Raw genomic sequence first — 20,359 nt, forward strand, 5'->3', positions numbered from 1 at the left:
AGGTGCTGGGTTTAATGATCAATTGTCAAAAGCTAAAACAAAGGTGCATAAATCTGAGCATCACTGGCAGCAGAATCTACGATGATAAATCTGGATTAGAATTAAGCAAAAACAATGAAGGAATATACATCATTACTCGAGAGCCTTATACAAGTAATTCATTCCGCAAAGAAAGCAAAGTTTTCAAAGCTTTTTCTAATAAAATAAAATTTTTAGGATAAGACATTGGAAGAGGGAGCTTTCCTCATGCTGCCTCACAGAGCACCAGTCTACTAACAGTCTTTTGTCCTTTGATCCTTTCACAACACAGGAGTTCCAGAGACTTCAACTAAAGTCAGGGTCACCCTCTGATGTTTTCCAGAACACAGTTTTTTCTCTGAATATCTGCTAGCTGCTCCAAAGTATATTAAAGCGCAGATTAGCAGCAGTAGTTCTTTGATTGTAGCACCCAAATATTGGAACCTACTGCCTGGGAATTTGAGGTCTATCTCTTCAATAAAAACCTTTTGTAAATTCTTGCAAATCTGCGTTCCCCAAAAACGTACTAAGTGCTCTGGATATTTATCTTAAGGATCTGCACTTGAGTGCAGATTATAAATGTTATTAACCTAACATAACCTCTATTTAATCTAACAAAATCTAACACAATCCCCATTAAATGTCCTCTGAAGATGTGTATTTATGGACTGATGCATACATAATTTACCATTGACTTTTGCCGGCTAATACACAGGTGTTGCTATTGTTTGCGTTTTTGATACCTGTGAACCCTTACCCACAGAGATCCTTCATAATTATACACATTTGTAATATTTTTAAAATAGTGCTGAACTGTCTGCAATGATCCTGTAAACTTTTTAAATAGAATTGCTTTGTTGTAGCAGAAGCATGCTGGGGTAGAACCTGAAGCGGTAAAGGACACTCTTCAGCTGGGGTCAACACATCACATTAAGCACCTGTAGAATTTAAGCACAGACCGACACATTGAGTTGCTCAGAATCTCATGAAACTCATCACACAATTAGAACCCAGGTTTTCCAAGTTCTAAGGTCAACAGCTCAATCACTAGCCTGCATCCCATCTTGGTTTATCGCAAGAAGAAAGGGTATGCTTTTCTTAACTCACTTCGTCTTTGGGCTTCCCAGGGTAGCGTCCCTGAGAGTACAGGATACCCAGATTGAAGGGAGCCTCCCTATCGCCCAAGTCATCTGCCTTGTGCCAGAATTCCGCTGCACGTGCCTCGTCCTTCTCAAACTGCTCGTAATACCAGCCCAAGCTGTTAATGGCGGGTACGAAGTTCTAGAACAAGAAACACAATTGAGTTGAAAAAGGATTTGGCAAACTCAAGCTATTGAGAGTGGCCACACAGTAAAAGCACTGATCTCAGATGTACAGCCAATTTTGTTTTAATTCTAGCTATGTGAGCACTTACCCCTGGGGGTAATGGAAAACCCTTTGTGAATCCCCTTTATTTTAGGCATAATGGATGGAGTCAATTCTGCCAATGGATTCCCTTCTGTATTTAGCACTTTTGCTAGAAAACAGATTTGCCGCTAGCACCCAAATCTAAATCAGGATTATAATTTTTTTTTTTTTAAAGGATTCATTAAGGAACTAACAAGAGATAAGAAAAGATATTCCACTCCAAATAACTAAGTCCAAGGTGACACACATTAAAAGTTAAAATAATAAATTGTAAATAAGTGCATAATAAATAAGCTTTTAGCCAAGTTAAAACCAGTATATGCTGAGCCTAAAGTTCTACTAATGGGTATGTCAAAGGAAAGTTACACAGAGACATCACATGTATTGGTAGATTAAAAATAACAAGAAATATGCAAAGATTTCATATATATTCAATTTAATATCAACTATCTGTTTTATTTGTTTTTCAATGTGATTCAACCATTTACTTAAATATGCCAGACACTTTAACATTGAAAGATGTAGATTTGTTTTTCACATGTTAAAAAAATCAGGCTACTCTGCATTATGTACAGACATGTAATCAATATCAATGAGTCAGAAGATATTGTTTAACTTAATACATCTTGCTCATCTTCGGTCCAGTTGGCCATGGCATTTACACGTACATGTAGTAGTAATCCTGAACTACTCCTTCACTTATTCATAAATGCAATTCATATAGGTATGGGCATATGTCTACATTTACATCCGTCCTGTCTCTCACGTGTGTTGTACTCTGCCGAGAGTGCATAGAATCTTTGGTGTTAATGTCGTAGTGGCAAGGGGCAGTGGCTAGAAGATGGAGAATGCATACTACAAAGTGTGGGGAGGAAAAAGAAAATTAAGGAGAGTCATAGGGATGGATGCGAAAATATAAAAACACACCTGAAAAAGATAAGTCAGTTGCAATTCACCAAAGTTACGCCCACATCTAATTCAGCACTACTATAGCGAAAACATGCTCAAATCTACTGCAGCCAGGCTTTGAAGTCACTCTTGTATTTTGGATTTTACGTGTCCACATATGCTAATTTAGGGCTTGGGACATGTATTTCTACCATTATACGTACATCTCTGGCCAGAGTTACTGAACTGCATATAGGTGAAGATGTATGCCCAGGTGTAGGTCTACGTATAGAAGAGAAGGAGAGGTTTTAGACATACAACAACCTAATATTGAGGTCAAAACAAACTACCTAACTTTAGTCTTTCAGCCAGGGCAGACCTCACAGGAACCCCTCCTGCTTTTCCATGAAGTCCTAACAGTCACACTGCTGGGCATCATGGCAAAACCAGGATTTTGGCAACCACTCAACAGGCAAATAGCCAGGAGGCATAGGCCTGCCCCAAGAGACCCAGCTTTTCTCCTTTAGCATTCAACACCAGAGAGCTTGGTAGTCCAAGCCTCCATCAGGAGGCTCAACGCTAACACGTTTCTGATCACCCAGCCACACAGAGGGGCTTATTTCGATGTCGGACGAACCTGCGTCTGCCCAACACCGTCGCGGAAACGGGATCGGCCGATCTCTGGTCTGCAGTCACGACTGCCTAATCACAATGTGACCGTGCATGGTAAAGTTGCATACTCCCATTTCTCTATGGGATCTTGGGTTACGGCCATAAACCGGCCGTCACACTAGCTCCCATAGAGAAATGGGAGTCTGTGTTCATCCCTGCACCCCATGGTAGGCACCTCAAGGTGCCTGCCACAAGGTGCAGGGCTCAACAAGGGGGTACCTATCGCGCCCCCTCGGCCCATAACAACAGAAGGCAGCCCTGCTAGGGGCCCCCAAACATGCTTTATGACAGGGTTTCCATGTTGGAAAGGCCGGCATGGAAACCCTGCCGGAAACCGTGCATCTTAATCCGAAGGCGGAAACGTCTTTCATTTAGATTACGGGCCAGTCTCCGACTGTAAGACATGCTCTTAGAGCCAGTCGGAGGCCAGCCGGAATGACCGCCCAGTTTCAATTCCGACTGGCTGTATTCTAAACAGCCAGTCGGAATTAAAACCAATGATGAGGCCAGTAAAGCATCCAACCACAGGTCGAAGGCTTTGTGAGCCTCATCGTAATCAGCCCCAGAGGGTAAAAATGCATAGAAGTATTAGCCAAACCCATACTCTGCTCAGCCAGCCTCACCCTCAGGTACATAAATGCAAGTTGCCTCCTGTTGTAGCATTTTGGGACATGGGGGTTGACACCATACGAGCAGTCCCAGATGACATTTGAACCATCCTACACCAGATTATACATTATGGTCAAGGATTCAGTGAAATACATCATCTATTCGGGACTGGACACTACCGACTACTTGGATAGGGCACTCACTACCAGAATGGTCCTTCAGGGGCACACTTGGACTCTTTCATTGGAGCAATCCTGGACACAATGCTATTCCGAGCCTTCCCTCCATCTCAACGAGTTCAGGACATTCTGGCAATGATCCTGAAGTTTCAACCTTTGACCTGGGTCTCAGTGAGAGCGAATATTACGCGTCTTGGCCTCCTTCATCTTGCTTATGGACCATACCAAGAGGCATATGCGGGCTGTGCAGTGGGATCTGAAGTCTCAGTGAGCTCAGCACTTAGGGAACCTTTCAAATTCTATCCAGGCGTTGGTGGAGATTGCAAAATATCTGCAGGGGTGGCTGCTGGACTGGTGGCAGAACCCTCTCCCTATATTCTCCAGAGCAAATGGCCATGACGGATGTATTGTTTCTGGGTTGGGGAGGTCATCTGGGAGAGGTAGAGAACAGAGGATTTTGGAAACCCTCCTCCACATCAATCTGTTGGAGTTGCAGATGATTCACATGGCTCTGATATCTTTCCTCCTGTAAATCAAGGGGGAACAGGTGGAGGTTCTTACAGACAACACCACCTCCCATGTGGTACTTCAAACATCAGGGGAGATAAGGGTTGCGGGTCCTCTGCTAGGAGGCTTTGCATCTTTGGAGCTGGCTGAAAAGTCAGGTCATCTCCCTGGTTGTGCAGTACCTAGCAGGATATTTGAACACCAGGGCAGATGTATTCAGCCGGTGTTGCCTAGCAGATCACAAATGGCAGTTGCATTTGGAGATGGCACAGGACATCTTCCAGCAATGGGGTGAATCTGGCTTGATCGTTTTGCCACTGCAGAGAAAGTGCACTGTTCAAGCTTTGGTGCGTTGGAGTCCTGAAGAGGTTCTTGCTTAGAGACATCTTGCGCCCGGAGCTCAGGAACCCTATACACCTTTCTGCCTCTACCTCTCCTGCCCGTGATTCTGTAAAAAATAAGGAACGACAGAGCCCAAACCATAGTAGTTGCTCCAGAATGTGAGAGGAAAGTGTGGTACCCAGAACGTCTGGCCATGAGCATTTGTCCTCCAACCCAGATGCCCCTTTGGAAGAACCTCCTTTCATAGCAGCAGGGCAGGGTCCACAACTTCCACCTCCATGCTTTGAGATTGAGCGGTGACAGTTGACTGTCTTTGATCTCCATCTCAAATAGTGAGTGTCATTTTGGCAGCCAGGCTCTCCCTTCACTAAAGCTATCCATGCGGGACTCTGGGAAAATTTTTATTGTTTTGTGTTCTCCTCAACATGTCAAGCCTTTGCAAGTCCAGTCGTTTGATATACTACTCTATTGCTTATCCTTAGCCCAGCAAGGCTTGGCTGTGGCAATAGTTAAGGGGTTGTCAGCCAAATTGACCTTTCTACGGTTACTTGATCAGCCATCCTTATTCAAATCACGTGATGTGATGCATTTTCTAAATGGGCTGACTCATGTAGTCCTTCCAACACCATTTGTGATGCCCCAATGATACCTGAGTCAGGTACTCACGTTCCAGTTAGGCATTCCATTTGAGCCAATGCATGGCTGCCTTCTTCATTTGCTTTCATTAAAGACAGTTTTCCTCCTAGCAATAACATCAGCTTGTCTTGTGAGTGAGCTACAAGCATTCTCTGTCCAGCAACCATGTACCAGACAAGCTTGTGCTAACAATCAAAGACGAGTTCTTCCTGAAAAGTGTCACGCCATTCCACTTAGGGCAATCTAATACCTGCCAGCTTTCTTTGCCCTTCTTCATCCATCCACAGAAGAAGTGAGAAGAAGGGAAAAGCTGTGCAAAAGCGGACCATCTCTAGATCGATTGTCCTGTGCGTACAAATCTGCTACAGACTGGCCATGAAAAGGGCCTACTCGCTCATTCTACCAAAGTAAAGTCGGCTTGCACTGTGCTGGCATGTGATGTGCCAGTCTTATATATCTGCTAGTCTGCAATGTGGCCATCTGCCCATACATTCGCAAAACACTACTGCTTGGATAGCCAGGTATGGCCAGGGGCACTTTGCCCATTCTGTCCTGCAGGATTTCCTGGTATGAATCATTCCGCAGACCCACCACTTGGTGGAATAGTAAATCTGTTCTATTCATGAGTTGAGGAATCTCCTGCTAGAAGTACCCATCAGAAGAATAATTACTTATCCCAGATAACACTCTTTCGGGTGGATACTCAATCAAACTGCAGATTTCTCATTGATCTACCCTCCTCCCTGTTCTTTAAATGGACTCTGCTGGTTCTTGTTAATAAGTTTCTATCTAAGAGTTATGCACACTGGTACAGTCTGATTCCTAAAGCTCCACATCAAACAGCATGGACAGATATCAGAAAGAAATTGATGTCAGCGCACGGATGTAGTGGCTATGCAGGGGCCGGACATCACCTCTGTTGTACTGCCTGATCTAAAAAGCCTAATTTTAAACTTGCATACGTTGGGCGTTTTTAGCTGTATACACATCTGAACATTACATGTACTAGAAACTGTTATGCGTATATATATCATTAGATTCACAATTTTTAGGTCTGGCCTAGTTACAGCTTTAGCTGTCTTGCAGTGTTATGTTTTCCAAAGCATTCATAATAAAAATACATTCATCTATACATACGCACAGGTGCTTTTGGTCAGACCTGTTATTCTGTTAATCTGTTCCAGTGTCATTTACAATTGTGCCTCTGTGCATTCTCAGCATGTAGTGTAAATCAAATGATCTGGGGGCATATGTATCAACCGAATTTTTAATCACAAACACTGCGATTCGCAAAAAACAGCGTTTGCGATTAAAAATTCGCAAAACGGGATGTATGAGGCAAAATCTCATCGCAAATTCAAGGAATCGCTAATTTACGATTTCTTAAGTTTGCGTAAGCATTTAAGAAATCGCAAATTGCGATTTCTTAATTGATATGTACCACGCACCAAATCATTGCGAATTATCCTTAAGAAATCGCAAATTACCACCAACTTCTAGTTGGTGGTAATTTGCGATTTCTGTTAAAAATGCACTTTTTGTAATTTTACAAAGTGCCACGTGGTGCACATACATGCCCTTAAGGCATGTATGTGCGTCATATGCACACACATGCTCATTTCAGGGGTGCATCAGGGTGTCATCATGACACCCTTGCACCTTTGAAATTATTCTCAAATTGCGATTAACAAATTGCGAATCGCAATTTGAGAATTACTTCCCATTCATTCCTATGGGTCTCCTGGCCCATAAAAATGAATGGGAAGGTATTCCTTAATTGCAATTTCGCAATTTGCTAATCGCAATTAAGGAATTTTAAGAAATCGCTAAAGTTTTGCGATTTTTTAAATACATCCCGTTTTGCAATTCTCAAATAGCGATTCTTTAAAAATCGCTATTTGAGAATCGCAAATGGAGATGTTGATACATATGCCCCCAGTTCATTTCATCCATTGGCTCTGTTGCCCTGTGAGTGACTGTATTTTGCCTGATCACATGTGCAGAGACACCTGGAAAGGGGAGCACTTCAGTGCGTGACTAGTGTACCTGTGCTGTTGGCAACAACTTTATTTTTTACGTGTGCCAGATTTTCTTTGTATTTATATGTTTGCAAAATTTAATAATAATAAAAAAGCACTTCTGCAAAGGCCAGACATATTGGCATTGAAAATGCTTGTTTTTATCTTCCGCTTAATACTCCGGGAGAACGCATGTGGTTCCTTATTCTCTCGCCTGCTGGTTCCTGTGCCACCACCCCTGTATTCACCCTTTTCACCCTCCAAAACATCCCTTACTCATTGTTACCTCTGCTGTTCCCCATCCTGCTTCCTGCTTCAAATTTTTTTTTATTAGGTCGAGCATTCGAGACCTCTTGTATATACTTTAGTAGATACTTATATGTGTATGTACTTTGTGGACTCTGGAGATCAGCCCTAGGACTTGTCTGCTTCCGCTTAGGGACTTCTTTTTCTGTTCAACTGCCTCTATTTGAATGTCTTGATAGAAAATGACCAGCAGAGACCAGTCAAATACCAGAATTGCTTTCCGCTGAGGGACTTTCTTTTTTTTTCTGGCCACTGTCTCTATTTAACTTTCTGGACAGAAAACGACCAGCAAAGGTCAGTAAAATACCAGAATCACTTTAGCATTCTGTAGATTCCAGTCCATAGAAATTGTCTTCGACGAGCACCAGTAGACAATAAAACAAATTCAACTTTTGTATTTTCAGTGATATGACAACCGAAGGCCCAGATTTTATAATAAAAACAGAGCTTTGGACTATACCATTTCCCACTGAAAGGCAATATTTCTCTCTATGTGTTCCCATACCTGTGGTGTCACACAGTTTGGTGCTTACTTTCCCTCCATGTTAAAGAACAGTAGATGTTTCAGCACCCAGGCTAATGTGCTGCATAGCTAAATACATATACGGTCCCAAAGGCGAGACTGATTGCATTGTAAATGCTTGGTTTTTTTTTTACAAAGGTCTGAATTCTGCTAATTGCCACTGAGCTGCTTGCTTCCTTTTCACACACTCATGTGCACTTCTTTTACTTTAGTTTACCTTTTAATTTTGTGACCCAACATGGATACCCTTTCCACTCATGAAAAGGTGTGAGTCATTACAGAACTTGATCGATATAAGTATTAATATTAAATATCTAAAATCATTCCTAGAGGTTTCACTACACACATATATGAGGCCAAAAAAGACACAGTTACCCACCCAACGAAGAATGCTTTATGAGTCTGTATTCCTGGAATGATACCATATTTAAGATTCAAAATCTTACCTTCTCTGCAGACTCTTTAATGAACGTCAGAGCTCTGGGGATGTCCTGTTTCACCCCTTGGCCCTTTAAAAATAACATAATGTGTCCATTACTGCGCCATAACATCACAAGATCATTAAATAGAAACTGGAGGAAGTGTTCCTTACTGTATGATAAGTGATAGTTAAATAAATAATGCATAGTATATTTAAAGAGAATAGAAATTGCTGTCAAAGTACAATAACCAAATAAATCTAGCTTTGATGTCACAAAAGTCTCAATAATGTAGAGTTTCTTTTAAATACTTACGGGATATGACAAAGCACTCAAAAAGGACTAAAGCACTACTTTCTACGAGGAGGAACATTAGAAATACGGATATCAACATAAAACCCTATCAATCGCTCTTTGAGTCTGGTTCTCAAAGATTGGTATATGAGTAGGTGTGGTTTACTCTCGAATTACTCTTGGCTTACTCATGAATTTCAGGAATAAGCCAGGAGTGCTCCTAATTTGCTTTAGGCTTACTCCTGGAGTTCAGGAGTAATACAATAGTAAGTCACAGCAAATTCTTTGTGAGGTTCTAGTAGCAAAATTGACATAGCTGTTAAATGGTTCTTATACCTCTCCACATGCATTACCGAAGAATTTCGAAAAAGGGATGCAGAACCGCTTCTATAGGAAAAAAATAGTTATCTAATAACCCTTCTGACCCTCTCTTGTACCTGGCCACTGCACTGGATAGCAGATTAGGCATTGTGCATCCGAGTGAGTGATAAAATGTTGGACACCTTGTCTACTCAATTGCACCTGAAACCAGTTCAAAAATGACTGCACAGCAAACAAGCATTTGCAATACCAACGTGTTTGGCCTTTCTGTAATATACAGTAATAGACGTGGTGGTGCCATAGTTTCATGCATGCAAAATAGTGAAGGAGAAAATGTAGCTTCTTCACCTGTGACATATCATATTGGTGTGAATTAAACTTTGGGAACTTTCCTGATGTGCTGTGGCTCGGTAGTATGAACCTCATTAGGGTGCCAACAGACAGCTACATCTGTCTGGATCCAGGTGCTAAAAAGAATGCAGGTCTCTCAGTGCTACGGATAAAAAGCATAATACCAGGGGAGGGGTTATGGGCTGAGAGTGTCTTGCACGTTCCTGCCCTAGAAACCTTGCTTGAGGTTGGGTAAGCCTTCAAGGCTGAGGCATGCTTATCCTTGCAAGACATATCTGGGTAGATGCATGAAGTGTAATATATGTCTATGTTAATCATTTTGCAAGAACTCAGGTTGCTAACAAAGATTCAAAGACAGTTGGATGAGAAGGTCACCCAGATACTTCTTTGGCCCTATTGACTTGTGACACCGGAGGAAGTTCACATTTTCCAAAGGCTTATGATTGTGGGATTGAGGAGACCAGTATAACACTAAGGAACACCTTCACTTCAAGGTTTTCCACAGACTAGGCACAGTGTGTACAGAGGGCAGCACCTGGATAGCTTCCACCACGCCATCTAAATAATGCACCTCAGCCGCACTTGGAACAGCAAGACCATTGCTGAGTGCCTACACTCATTTATTCCTGGGACCATTGGGAAGACTGGAAACAATGTCACCAGATGGTGTCAACTGAGATAATGAATCTAAGTGTTAAAAACATCAGCTTAATCGATAATATCCCAAACTATACTGCCACCAAGACACATTCTTAGCACTAAATGATTCATCCTTCATTACTGGGCACATATGTATAGCCATAAAAAAATTGCAATTGACTAGCAGTGGATTATGCAATAATCAAATTATGTATCAGAACATAGAAGCACATTCTCAGGGTGGCACCAAATGTATTATCCTAGTCATGATCCAACATTCTATATATGTTTTATCTCTGGGATTGACTAAGCATTGCCTGTGTCATCTGAACAGAGGAGAAATCTATGAAAAAAACAGTTTACATGATGGCCTTGAGACAGGGATCAAAGAGAATGTCTATTCCGAACAGCATGCAACAAGGTGCATGGCACGGCCAAGGCAAGTGCTCACCCGCAGAAGAACCACTCCGTAGTCGTACATGAGAACGGGATCCTTCAGCTTCTTGGCACCCCTCTCATAAAACTTCACAGCTGCTTTGAGGTTGGAAGAGATGCCCTGTTGACCCCAGAACAGCATCCTGCTGACTGCATGCTGAAAAATGACATAATACAAGTAACTCTTGTACTAACAGCTGCAACCAGTCTGTGTTGCGTGTAGGTAGCGAGAAAAACAATGTTGCATTGGAAAATACAGACTTTAGGTTGGCATTGAGGGAACATAAATGTGAACCAATATAACATGGGTAGGTTGGAATAACATAAGGATGGGTCTCATTAGGAAAAGAACATTCAGCTCATATGTGACACCCTACCAAATCCTGCTAATTATTCTCCAGTAGTCATTTTATCTAGTCTGATAACTAACCACACGTGAGCTGAAAACTACTAGCATGTCTCCTCAACAAATGTTTCCCAGCTTACCTGTTCCGTCAATTGTGCGACTTGAAACTAAGCTAAGGACATGCTCTGTTTGACACAGGAACTAATGACCCTCCCAAGTTCTGGTCTAAATCTTTGTAAAATCCCTCACGCCCTCTACAAAGCTCACATCATAAGAGATACCATACCTACTGTGAAAGCTTGGACAGCCCTCCAACCAAGGAGCATTTCCATCCTGCTCTCACACCAATTCATACCAAGCAAATTCTTCACTCTACCAATCATGAATCCATTATTATAAATGTCAATTAGGGCAAGATAGAGGCCACATCTGTTACGTGTGACCACCTCAAGACCCCCAGCATGGCTGTGATCCACCTGACTATAGGGTTTATAAAAGCAGTGGAGAAAGAAAAAGTAAGTATTGATCTGAGTTTGTTTTACTTTGTCTAGTCACCAAATATTTCCTCTCTTTAGTTCCTCAGCAGCAAACACAGATGCTCCGGGGCTAAGGACAAAGGGGCAAATCCGTAATGTTATAAGCGGCCAAGATGTTACGTCCACTACCAATGGCATTTTGGTGAATTGAATTTCATGGCCCTCCTCAAATCTTCACATTCTGACAACGTCCACCTAACTGCATGGCTGCATCCATAAGGCATAAACTTGCATTGTCACAGTCACACCAGCTCACCATATAAAGGAATTTTGGCCATATCTATATCTTGCCAACTGGTTTAGCTCCCTTGTCTGCTAAAGTTGGGAGTACTTCTTGAGCAGCCACTGTCAGTATGAATCGCTAAGCATGGGATTCACTGACCACAAAAAGTCAGAGATTAGCTTCTGTATGATTACTACGAAGTTTGGGGGAATATTTATCACTCATTCTGAAATTTAAAATTAATTCTGGAATTAGTTTTGGATATCTGCAACATTTGAAGATTTTCAGTACTCAAATATATACTCAAATATAATTCTTCATGCAGATATGCAGTACAAAGAGCCTTTGCATATTTAATTTTTTTCTTGTTTTCCAAGGAGCAACTCTTCCAGTGCATCCATATCAATTTTGGGTATAGTTCACATTGCCAGACTGGAAACTAACTTACTGATGGTTTTGTGCAGAGTAAAGCTGACTTCCCTGTCAGGGTAGCAAACTGTTGAAAAGCATCGGTAAATACTATAAGTGTATGGGTTTGCAATTGTTATAACAACTATCACTGGTGGACCCAGCCACAAATACCACCCCACATCCCTCACTCAGCCTGGGTTTGTTAATGCAGACAGTACATCATACGGGTGGAATTTCAGAACACTAAAATCCCATGTGCCAGAGTAAATATCCACCTGAATCTGTGTATTTGGAATGAAACTTCACCCTGTATTAATTCCTAAATGCATTAATATTTACATCTTATATTCATAGCCAGCTGCCTCCAGCAGATTTCTTACCTGCGCTGCAGTTACACCCTGTCTGGCCTGGTATCGCAGCCATAAGAAAAGGTCCTCATTCTCCTTTGTTTGCTGTTTCAAGACATCGTCATCAATTAGATGGACGACTTCCACAAACGCCTGAAGAAGAACTAAGATTGAATTAACTTAGAAAAAGAGCACTAAATGAAAACAGATCTATAAGATGTCCTTCTACCCAAGCTACCCATAACTGCACTGAGACAATGAAAAAATGAAAACAATACATAAAAACTTAGCTACCCATAGCAGATATTCTATAACCTAAACTTGAAAATGCCCCCAAGTAATAGTGTCAATCTAACAAATCATAAACCTATTAAACACTGCACATTGGTTGACACTGCCTAAGCAAGGATCTTGCGATTCAAGGTATAAATTATTCTTATATCACTGTAAAAAACAGCAAGAGGTGGGCACTGTACATAAGACAAATTCAGTAGCTTCTTGGCTGCCCATGTACCACAATTGAACATCTAATTTCCGGCACATCCTTCTCAACTGTGCAGAGAGGTTGAATTCTAATGATGATAGATAATGCTTTTGACTTGATTTAGGAGTTTCATCTAATGTTTTTGGAATCCAGCTAACTAATGGAACTTATGCATTTGTAATAAATCCATATGATGTGCAGCTTTTAGAACAAAAGGAGCCACACTGGTGACATAGATGAAGCCCTGTATATAAACAGGGCTGATATGTTTTGCATATTTTTAAAAAAATTTCAGTAGAAGAGGTTTACATTGATAAAGTGCGACAGCAGCTGTAGTATGTTTCTTTCCCATTGTGTAATTTCTAAAAGTTCACCAAAGATGATCCCCACGTGCCACCACATTACTGTTTCCTGGACATCATAGCCACAATCTACATCAATAAAGGAAAAAACTCCTATTAGTCCTGGATTTAGGGGAGCTTTATATGATGACACAAATCCGTCATGTATCCTAGCAGGATTTCTTAGATTTCTTTTTGATAACTAAAAATGGTTGCACTGAGTATCTTATATCTATCTATGTGTCCATATATATATTCACTTAAAAAACCATAGGTTTCACACGTTATAGTTAGCTGGACATTTCACTCATAAAAAACCAATGAAATTCCCCCGTTATAGTTACTGCAGGCAACTATAACTCACGCGACCGTAATCCTCTGCTGATGCTAATACTGTATTTAGACACTTATTTACCCATGTCTTCTTCCATTAATCTTTAGCTATACATATATTACAAATATTTATTTTTCAGAAAGACACATATGTCATCAGTGATGTAATATCTGACGTCATCAGCAGAGGATTGCGGTCGCGTGAGTTATAGTTGCCTGCAGTAACTATAACGGGGGAATTTCATTGGTTTTTTATGAGTGAAATGTCCAGCTAACTATAACATGTGTGAAACCTATGGTTTTTTAAGTGAATTTGCAAGGTTTTTTAAATGCTAATTCCTAACTATAACGTGTGTGAAACCTATGGTTTTTTCAGTGAATTTGTACGGTTTTTTAAATGCTAATTTATTTATGTATTATTTTTTTTATATATTTATTTTACAATAAACTACGTATTAAAATTTTTTTTTTTTTTTTTTGGTTTTCACCCTGCGAATTATTTTTTGTTTTTTGTAAAAAAAAAAAATTTTTTTTGTGTTTTTCAGGATGCGCGCACTGTGCGCGCACCCCCGCGATTTTTAGAAAAAAAAAATTTTTTTTTTTGCCTTCGGGGTCCTTCAGGGACCCCCTGACAAAGGCTAGGGGGTCAGGAACTCTCTACCCTGCCCCCTTTTCACGTTCGCTACCTTCCTTTTTCACTCTCGCACTGAAAACAAACAAAATGGCGGCCGACACTTCCTGATTTCGACCGATTCGAACGTTGACTAACATGTAACCACCAATCAGAATTACGCTCGCGCACGTTAGGGTGCTCGCACGGTGCTCGCACGGTGCGCGCACCCTGCGCGCATATAGATATATATATGCTTTTAAATGCTATTTTTTCCGGAAATACTGAACAGATTTACACCAGACCTGCAAAAGGCACTTCCTTGACCTTATGGCTACCTCTCTGCCAAATTTCAAGTAATTCTGTTCAGCCGTTCGGGCTGTAGCTGTGTCTAAAGGTCCTATGGAAAAATGCATGGGAAAAACGCGTTTGGGACCCCCCTTTTATCTCAGCCCCCGCTTGACGAATCCCCCCGAGACTTTCAGGGTAGGAGCGGAGCGTAGCGCCCCACCTATTTTGAAAAATTCGCGAGGATTTGTCGACCGGCGCCAAAGTTATTCAAAATAGAATGTTGCGGATTTCCTATGGAAACGTGGTCCTAACTATAACTACCTACTGGCGACCGCCAGTAGGTAATATATATATATATATATATATATATATATATATATATATATATATATATCTCCACAACTCCGCTCCGTTTCAAGGGGCCCCTGGCGCTTCTCTATCCGGTGCAATGCTGCGGCCGAGCTGTGCCGTCATAACATCCTCTGACGGTTCCCTGGTAGGAAACCAAGTAGCACGCACTCACGGTTTGTTTAGTTTTAATCCCAGTTCTTATATATGTTTATATATATATATGTTTATATATATACACACATGTACATACACACACACACATAGATATATATATAAGTATATTACCTACTGGCGGTCGCCAGTAGGTAGTTATAGTTAGGACCACGTTTCCATAGGAAATCCGCAACATTCTATTTTGAATAACTTTGGCGCCGGTTGACGAATCCTCGCGAATTTTTCAAAATAGGTGGGGCGCTCCGCTCCGCTCCTACCCTGAAAGTCTCGGGGGGATTCGTCAAGCGGGGGCTGAGATAAAAGGGGGGTCCCAAAACGCGTTTTTCCCATGCATTTTTCCATAGGACCTTTAGACACAGCTACAGCCCGAACGGCTGAACACAATTACTTGAAATTTGGCAGAGAGGTAGTCTTCAGGTCAAGGAAGAGCCTTTTGTAGGTTTGGTGTAAATCTGTTCAGTAGATTCTGAGAAAATAGCCTTTAAATCAATATATATATCTGAGCCAGCTTATGGTGCGCTTACCGTACGCGTACGGTGGCGTGCGCGAGCGCGATTCTGATTGGCCCTTAGATCTTAGTAAACATTCGAATCGGTCGAAACCAGTAAGCGGCGGCCGCCATTTTCTCTCTCGCACTCTGACAGGGGGTTGAAAAACAAAGTGCAAATCATGTAAAGGGGCTGTTTACACAGCTCCCAAGCACCTAGCCATGTCGAGGGAGTCCCCAACGATCCCCCAAGTGAAAAAAGGCAATTTTAATTTTTTCGTAAATTTCGCCGATTACGCTTACCGTACGCGTACGGTAAGAAATTATAATAAAAAAAAAAAAATATCCACATTCTCCCCACCCCGTGTTTAAAAGGTGCCCGAAGGGCACCTTTTGGGCATGGCTCTTGAGAGATAAACAAAACATATATTTTACCTGTCACAACGATGCTCATCATATGACCTCCATGTGTGCACGGTGCGCGAAGCGCATCGTGCGTTCATGGCCCATCTAGCGTAACGTGCACCGCGTGCTCACTGTGCGCGCACGGAACGAACTGCGTTAAGTGGGCGCACACGCCACAAATGGCGTAAAGTAACTTAGCATTTAAAAAACCGTACAAATTCACTGAAAAAAAAAAAAAATATCCACATTCTCCCCACCCCGTGTGCAAAAGGTGCCCGAAGGGCACCTTTTGGGCATGGCTCTTGAGAGATAAACAAAACATATATTTTACCTGTCACAACGATGCTCATCATATGACCTCCATGTGCGCACGGAGCGCGAAGCGCATCGTGCGTTCATGGCCCATCTAGCGTAACGTGGGCACGCGGTGCGCGAAGCGCACCGTGCGCGCACGGAACAAACTGCGTTAAGTGGGCGCGCACGCCACAAATGGCGTAAAGTAACTTAGCATTTAAAAAACCGTACAAATTCACTGAAAAAAACATAGGTTTCACACACGTTATAGTTAGGAATTAGCATTTAAAAAACCTTGCAAATTCACTGAAAAAACCATAGGTTTCACACATGTTATAGTTAGCTGGACATTTTACTGATAAAAAACCAATGAAATTCCCCCGTTATAGTTACTGTAGGCAACTATAACTCACGCGACCGTAATCCTCTGCTGATGACATATGTGTCTTTATGAAAAAAAAATATTTGTAATATATGTATAGCTAAAATTTAATGGAAGAAGACATGGGCAAATAAGTGTCTAAATACAGTATTAGCATCAGCAGAGGATTGCGGTCGCGTGAGTTATAGTTGCCTACAGTAACTATAACGGGGGAATTTCATTGGTTTTTTATCAGTAAAATGTCCAGCTAACTATAACATGTGTGAAACCTATGGTTTTTTCAGTGAATATACATATGTATACATACACACACACACACACATATATATATATTTAAATGTCCACATATACAAGTCTTTTTTACCTTAATTTCTCAAAACCTACTGTACGGATTTACACCAAATCACAAAAAGCACAGTCTGAAGACCAAGATCTAGCTTCCTGTCAAATTTGGTGAAATTCCGTTCAGCAGTTTTTGCAGTAGCCCTTCTTAAAGAAATCTATGGAAAATGCATGGGGATCTTGCGTTTCGGTACCCCTATTTTTTCCCACCTCCCGCTTGATGGATCACCCCAAAACCTTCCATGCACTATTTAGTCAAGAATTAGCAACTTTCTGGAACGCTTTGTGGAGATTCGCCAAACAGGGCCAAAGTTATTAGCAACGCAAAAAACACTTTTCCAATTGAACAGCTGACCTAACAATAACTACCCAGTGGCATATATACTTTGCACGGGCTACATCTTTTATTGGATATTTTCTATGATTTTCTGAAGAACTTTAATCTGAAAATCATTCATAACAAATCATAACAAATCTTATACCATGATTTGTGGGTCCAAAAGATGTCTTCTCATTTACATTCTGTTGCTGGGACTCCCATCACTAGAGTGCAAAATCTTAATTATCCTGGCATCCTGTTTTCCTCTGATTTAAAATGGGAGAAATGACTGATAGTGAGAGTAGGAAAGAAGGAGGGAGTAAATTAGGGTCTATTCTGTTTTTCAAAGAAATCAGGTCACAGACCGATTCAGGAGTTGATCGTCGTGTACAAGGCGAAGCGTATTCCTCTGGGAACATATGGAGCAGGAGTCTGGGGCTACACTTTTCCTGGTCCTCTACAAACAATCGAGAACAAGATTCTCTGTAGGTTGTTAGCCACCCCCAGGAGGACTGGCAGGTTAATCTGTGGGGCCTTGAAAATCAGAAATTCACAGAAATAGAATTGGCTCAACACAGCTGCAGCATTTTTAACATTAGGTACAGCATTTTAAATATCAACCTTTTTAAATCTTATTATGTATTAATTTAATTGATCCCGTTTACAGGTTTTATATATGCAGCCTATTATATAATACGTTTTGCTTAAGTGGTATACTTTTCGCCATTTCGGTTTTACGTAGCCCCAAGTAATACCGATAGATAACCTTGCCTGATTCTTTTTCTGGACTGATATCCTGAGCAACTTGGCCGACCCTTCATGTGACCTTTTATGGACTATCTAGAGGTTTTAGTTTTCTCAGGTTTGTTTTAATCAAATGGCATTATATTGCAATGAAATACTGTAAAACGTACACAATTTTATGTTATGCCTTCATACTGTAACTTCTATTTTATCATGATTTTATTATTTATCCTGCTCACTTTTGTGGTTCCCTTGAACCGAATAAATGTGTATGACTGACTGATTGATATATGTGCATATATATATATAAACATCACAAAGAAAAGCACCAGACTTGGGAGGCCACACACCTTGCTGAATGATTTATTCCTGCAGGGCAAGTCTGGTGGTTTTCTTTGTGATATTAATGGCGGCCTGCCAGGGTCGCGGGAAGCCCCCCTGCGCATAAAGCGGTGTCCAGCGCGTTATCGAACAGCGCAACACGGAGCCTTGCTGTTTTCTGCTGAAAGGGATTACGACGGTCTTGCCACTACTTCATAACCTACAAAGACCTATCAAGGTATCTGAACTATTTTTAATGTGGAACAGCAGCCGGGTGAGCGAAGGATTTTCCAAATATAATGAACTCTAATTACCAGAATGCAATGTGCAACCACGCCCAGTGGGCGAGACTTAAAAACTGCTAATTAGAGAACCGGCATTCTGCACTCTACATTTGTCAAAGTCCTGTGAACAAGGGCGCCGTGACGCCTGAAACGCGTAAGGAAATATTTTTGACGAGATGAACTTTGTGCGTTTACAGTTGATGTGCAATGCTGCCCTGCAGGAATAAATCATTCAGCAAGGTGTGTGGCCTCCCAAGTCTGGTGCTTTTCTTTGTGATATTGATGGCGGCCTGCCAGGGTCGCGGCAAGCCCCCCTGCGCATAAAGCGGTGTCCAGCGCGTTATCGAACAGCGCAACACGGAGCCTTGCTGTTTTCTGCTGAAAGGGATTACGACGGTCTTGCCACTACTTCATAACCTACAAAGACCTATCAAGGTATCTGAACTATTTTTAATGTGGAACAGCAGCCGGGTGAGCGAAGGATTTTCCTAATATCATGAACTCTAATTACCAGAATGCAATGTGCAACCACGCCCAGTGGGCGAGACTTAAAAACTGCTAATTAGAGGACCGGCATTCTGCACTCTACATTTGTCAAAGTCCTGTGAACAAGGGCGCTGTGACGCCTGAAACGCGTAAGGAAATATTTTTGACGAGATGAACTTTGTGCGTTTACGGTTGATGTGCAATGCTGCCCTGCAGGAATAAATCATTCAGCAAGGTGTGTGGCCTCCCAAGTCTGGTGCTTTTCTTTGTGATATTAATGGCGGCCTGCCAGGGTCGCGGGAAGCCCCCCCTGCGCATAAAGCGGTGTCCAGCACGTTATCGAACAGTGCAACACAGAGCCTTGCTGTTTTCTGCTGAAAGGGATTACGACGGTCTTGCCACTACTTCATAACCTACAAAGACCTATCAAGGTAGCTGAACTATTTTTAATGTGGAACAGCAGCCGGGTGAGCGAAGGATTTTCCTAATATCATGAACTCTAATTACCAGAATGCAATGTGCAACCACGCCCAGTGGGCGAGACTTAAAAACTGCTAATTAGAGGACCGCCATTCTGCACTCTACATTTGTCAAAGTCCTGTGAACAAGGGCGCCGTGACGCCTGAAACGCGTAAGGAAATATTTTTGACGAGATGAACTTTGTGCGTTTACAGTTGATGTGCAATGCTGCCCTGCAGGAATAAATCATTCAGCAAAGTGTGTGGCCTCCCAAGTCTGGTGCTTTTCTTTGTGATATTAATGGCGGCCTGCCAGGGTCGCGGCAAGCCCCCCTGCGCATAAAGCGGTGTCCAGCGCGTTATCGAACAGCGCAACACGGAGCCTTGCTGTTTTCTGCTGAAAGGGATTACGACGGTCTTGCCACTACTTCATAACCTACAAAGACCTATCAAGGTATCTGAACTATTTTTAATGTGGAACAGCAGCCGGGTGAGCGAAGGATTTTCCTAATATCATGAACTCTAATTACCAGAATGCAATGTGCAACCACGCCCAGTGGGCGAGACTTAAAAACTGCTAATTAGAGGACCGGCATTCTGCACTCTACATTTGTCAAAGTCCTGTGAACAAGGGCGCCGTGACGCCTGAAACGCGTAAGGAAATATTTTTGACGAGATGAACTTTGTGCGTTTACAGTTGATGTGCAATGCTGCCCTGCAGGAATAAATCATTCAGCAAGGTGTGTGGCCTCCCAAGTCTGGTGCTTTTCTTTGTGATATATATATATATATATATATATATATATCGCCAGTAGATAGTTATAGT

At 41.8% G+C, this 20,359-nt stretch overlaps 1 protein-coding gene across 1 annotated transcript in view; it reads right to left on the minus strand.

Moving 5' to 3' along the window:
• Positions 1-20,359, minus strand: part of LOC146806121 (protein sel-1 homolog 3-like) — a 412,689-nt gene that overhangs the window by 151,238 nt on the left and 241,092 nt on the right. Inside the window, exons 13-16 of the mRNA XM_085620586.1 lie at positions 12,461-12,580; positions 10,581-10,721; positions 8,552-8,614; positions 1,126-1,299 (exon numbers count right to left, since the gene is read on the minus strand). Coding sequence (XP_085476712.1) covers positions 1,126-1,299; positions 8,552-8,614; positions 10,581-10,721; positions 12,461-12,580 — 498 coding nt within the window. The remainder of the gene's footprint in view (positions 1-1,125; positions 1,300-8,551; positions 8,615-10,580; positions 10,722-12,460; positions 12,581-20,359) is intronic.

Source organism: Triturus cristatus, chromosome 8 (assembly GCF_964204655.1).
Source record: "Triturus cristatus chromosome 8, aTriCri1.1, whole genome shotgun sequence".
Classification (NCBI taxonomy): domain Eukaryota; kingdom Metazoa; phylum Chordata; class Amphibia; order Caudata; family Salamandridae; genus Triturus; species Triturus cristatus.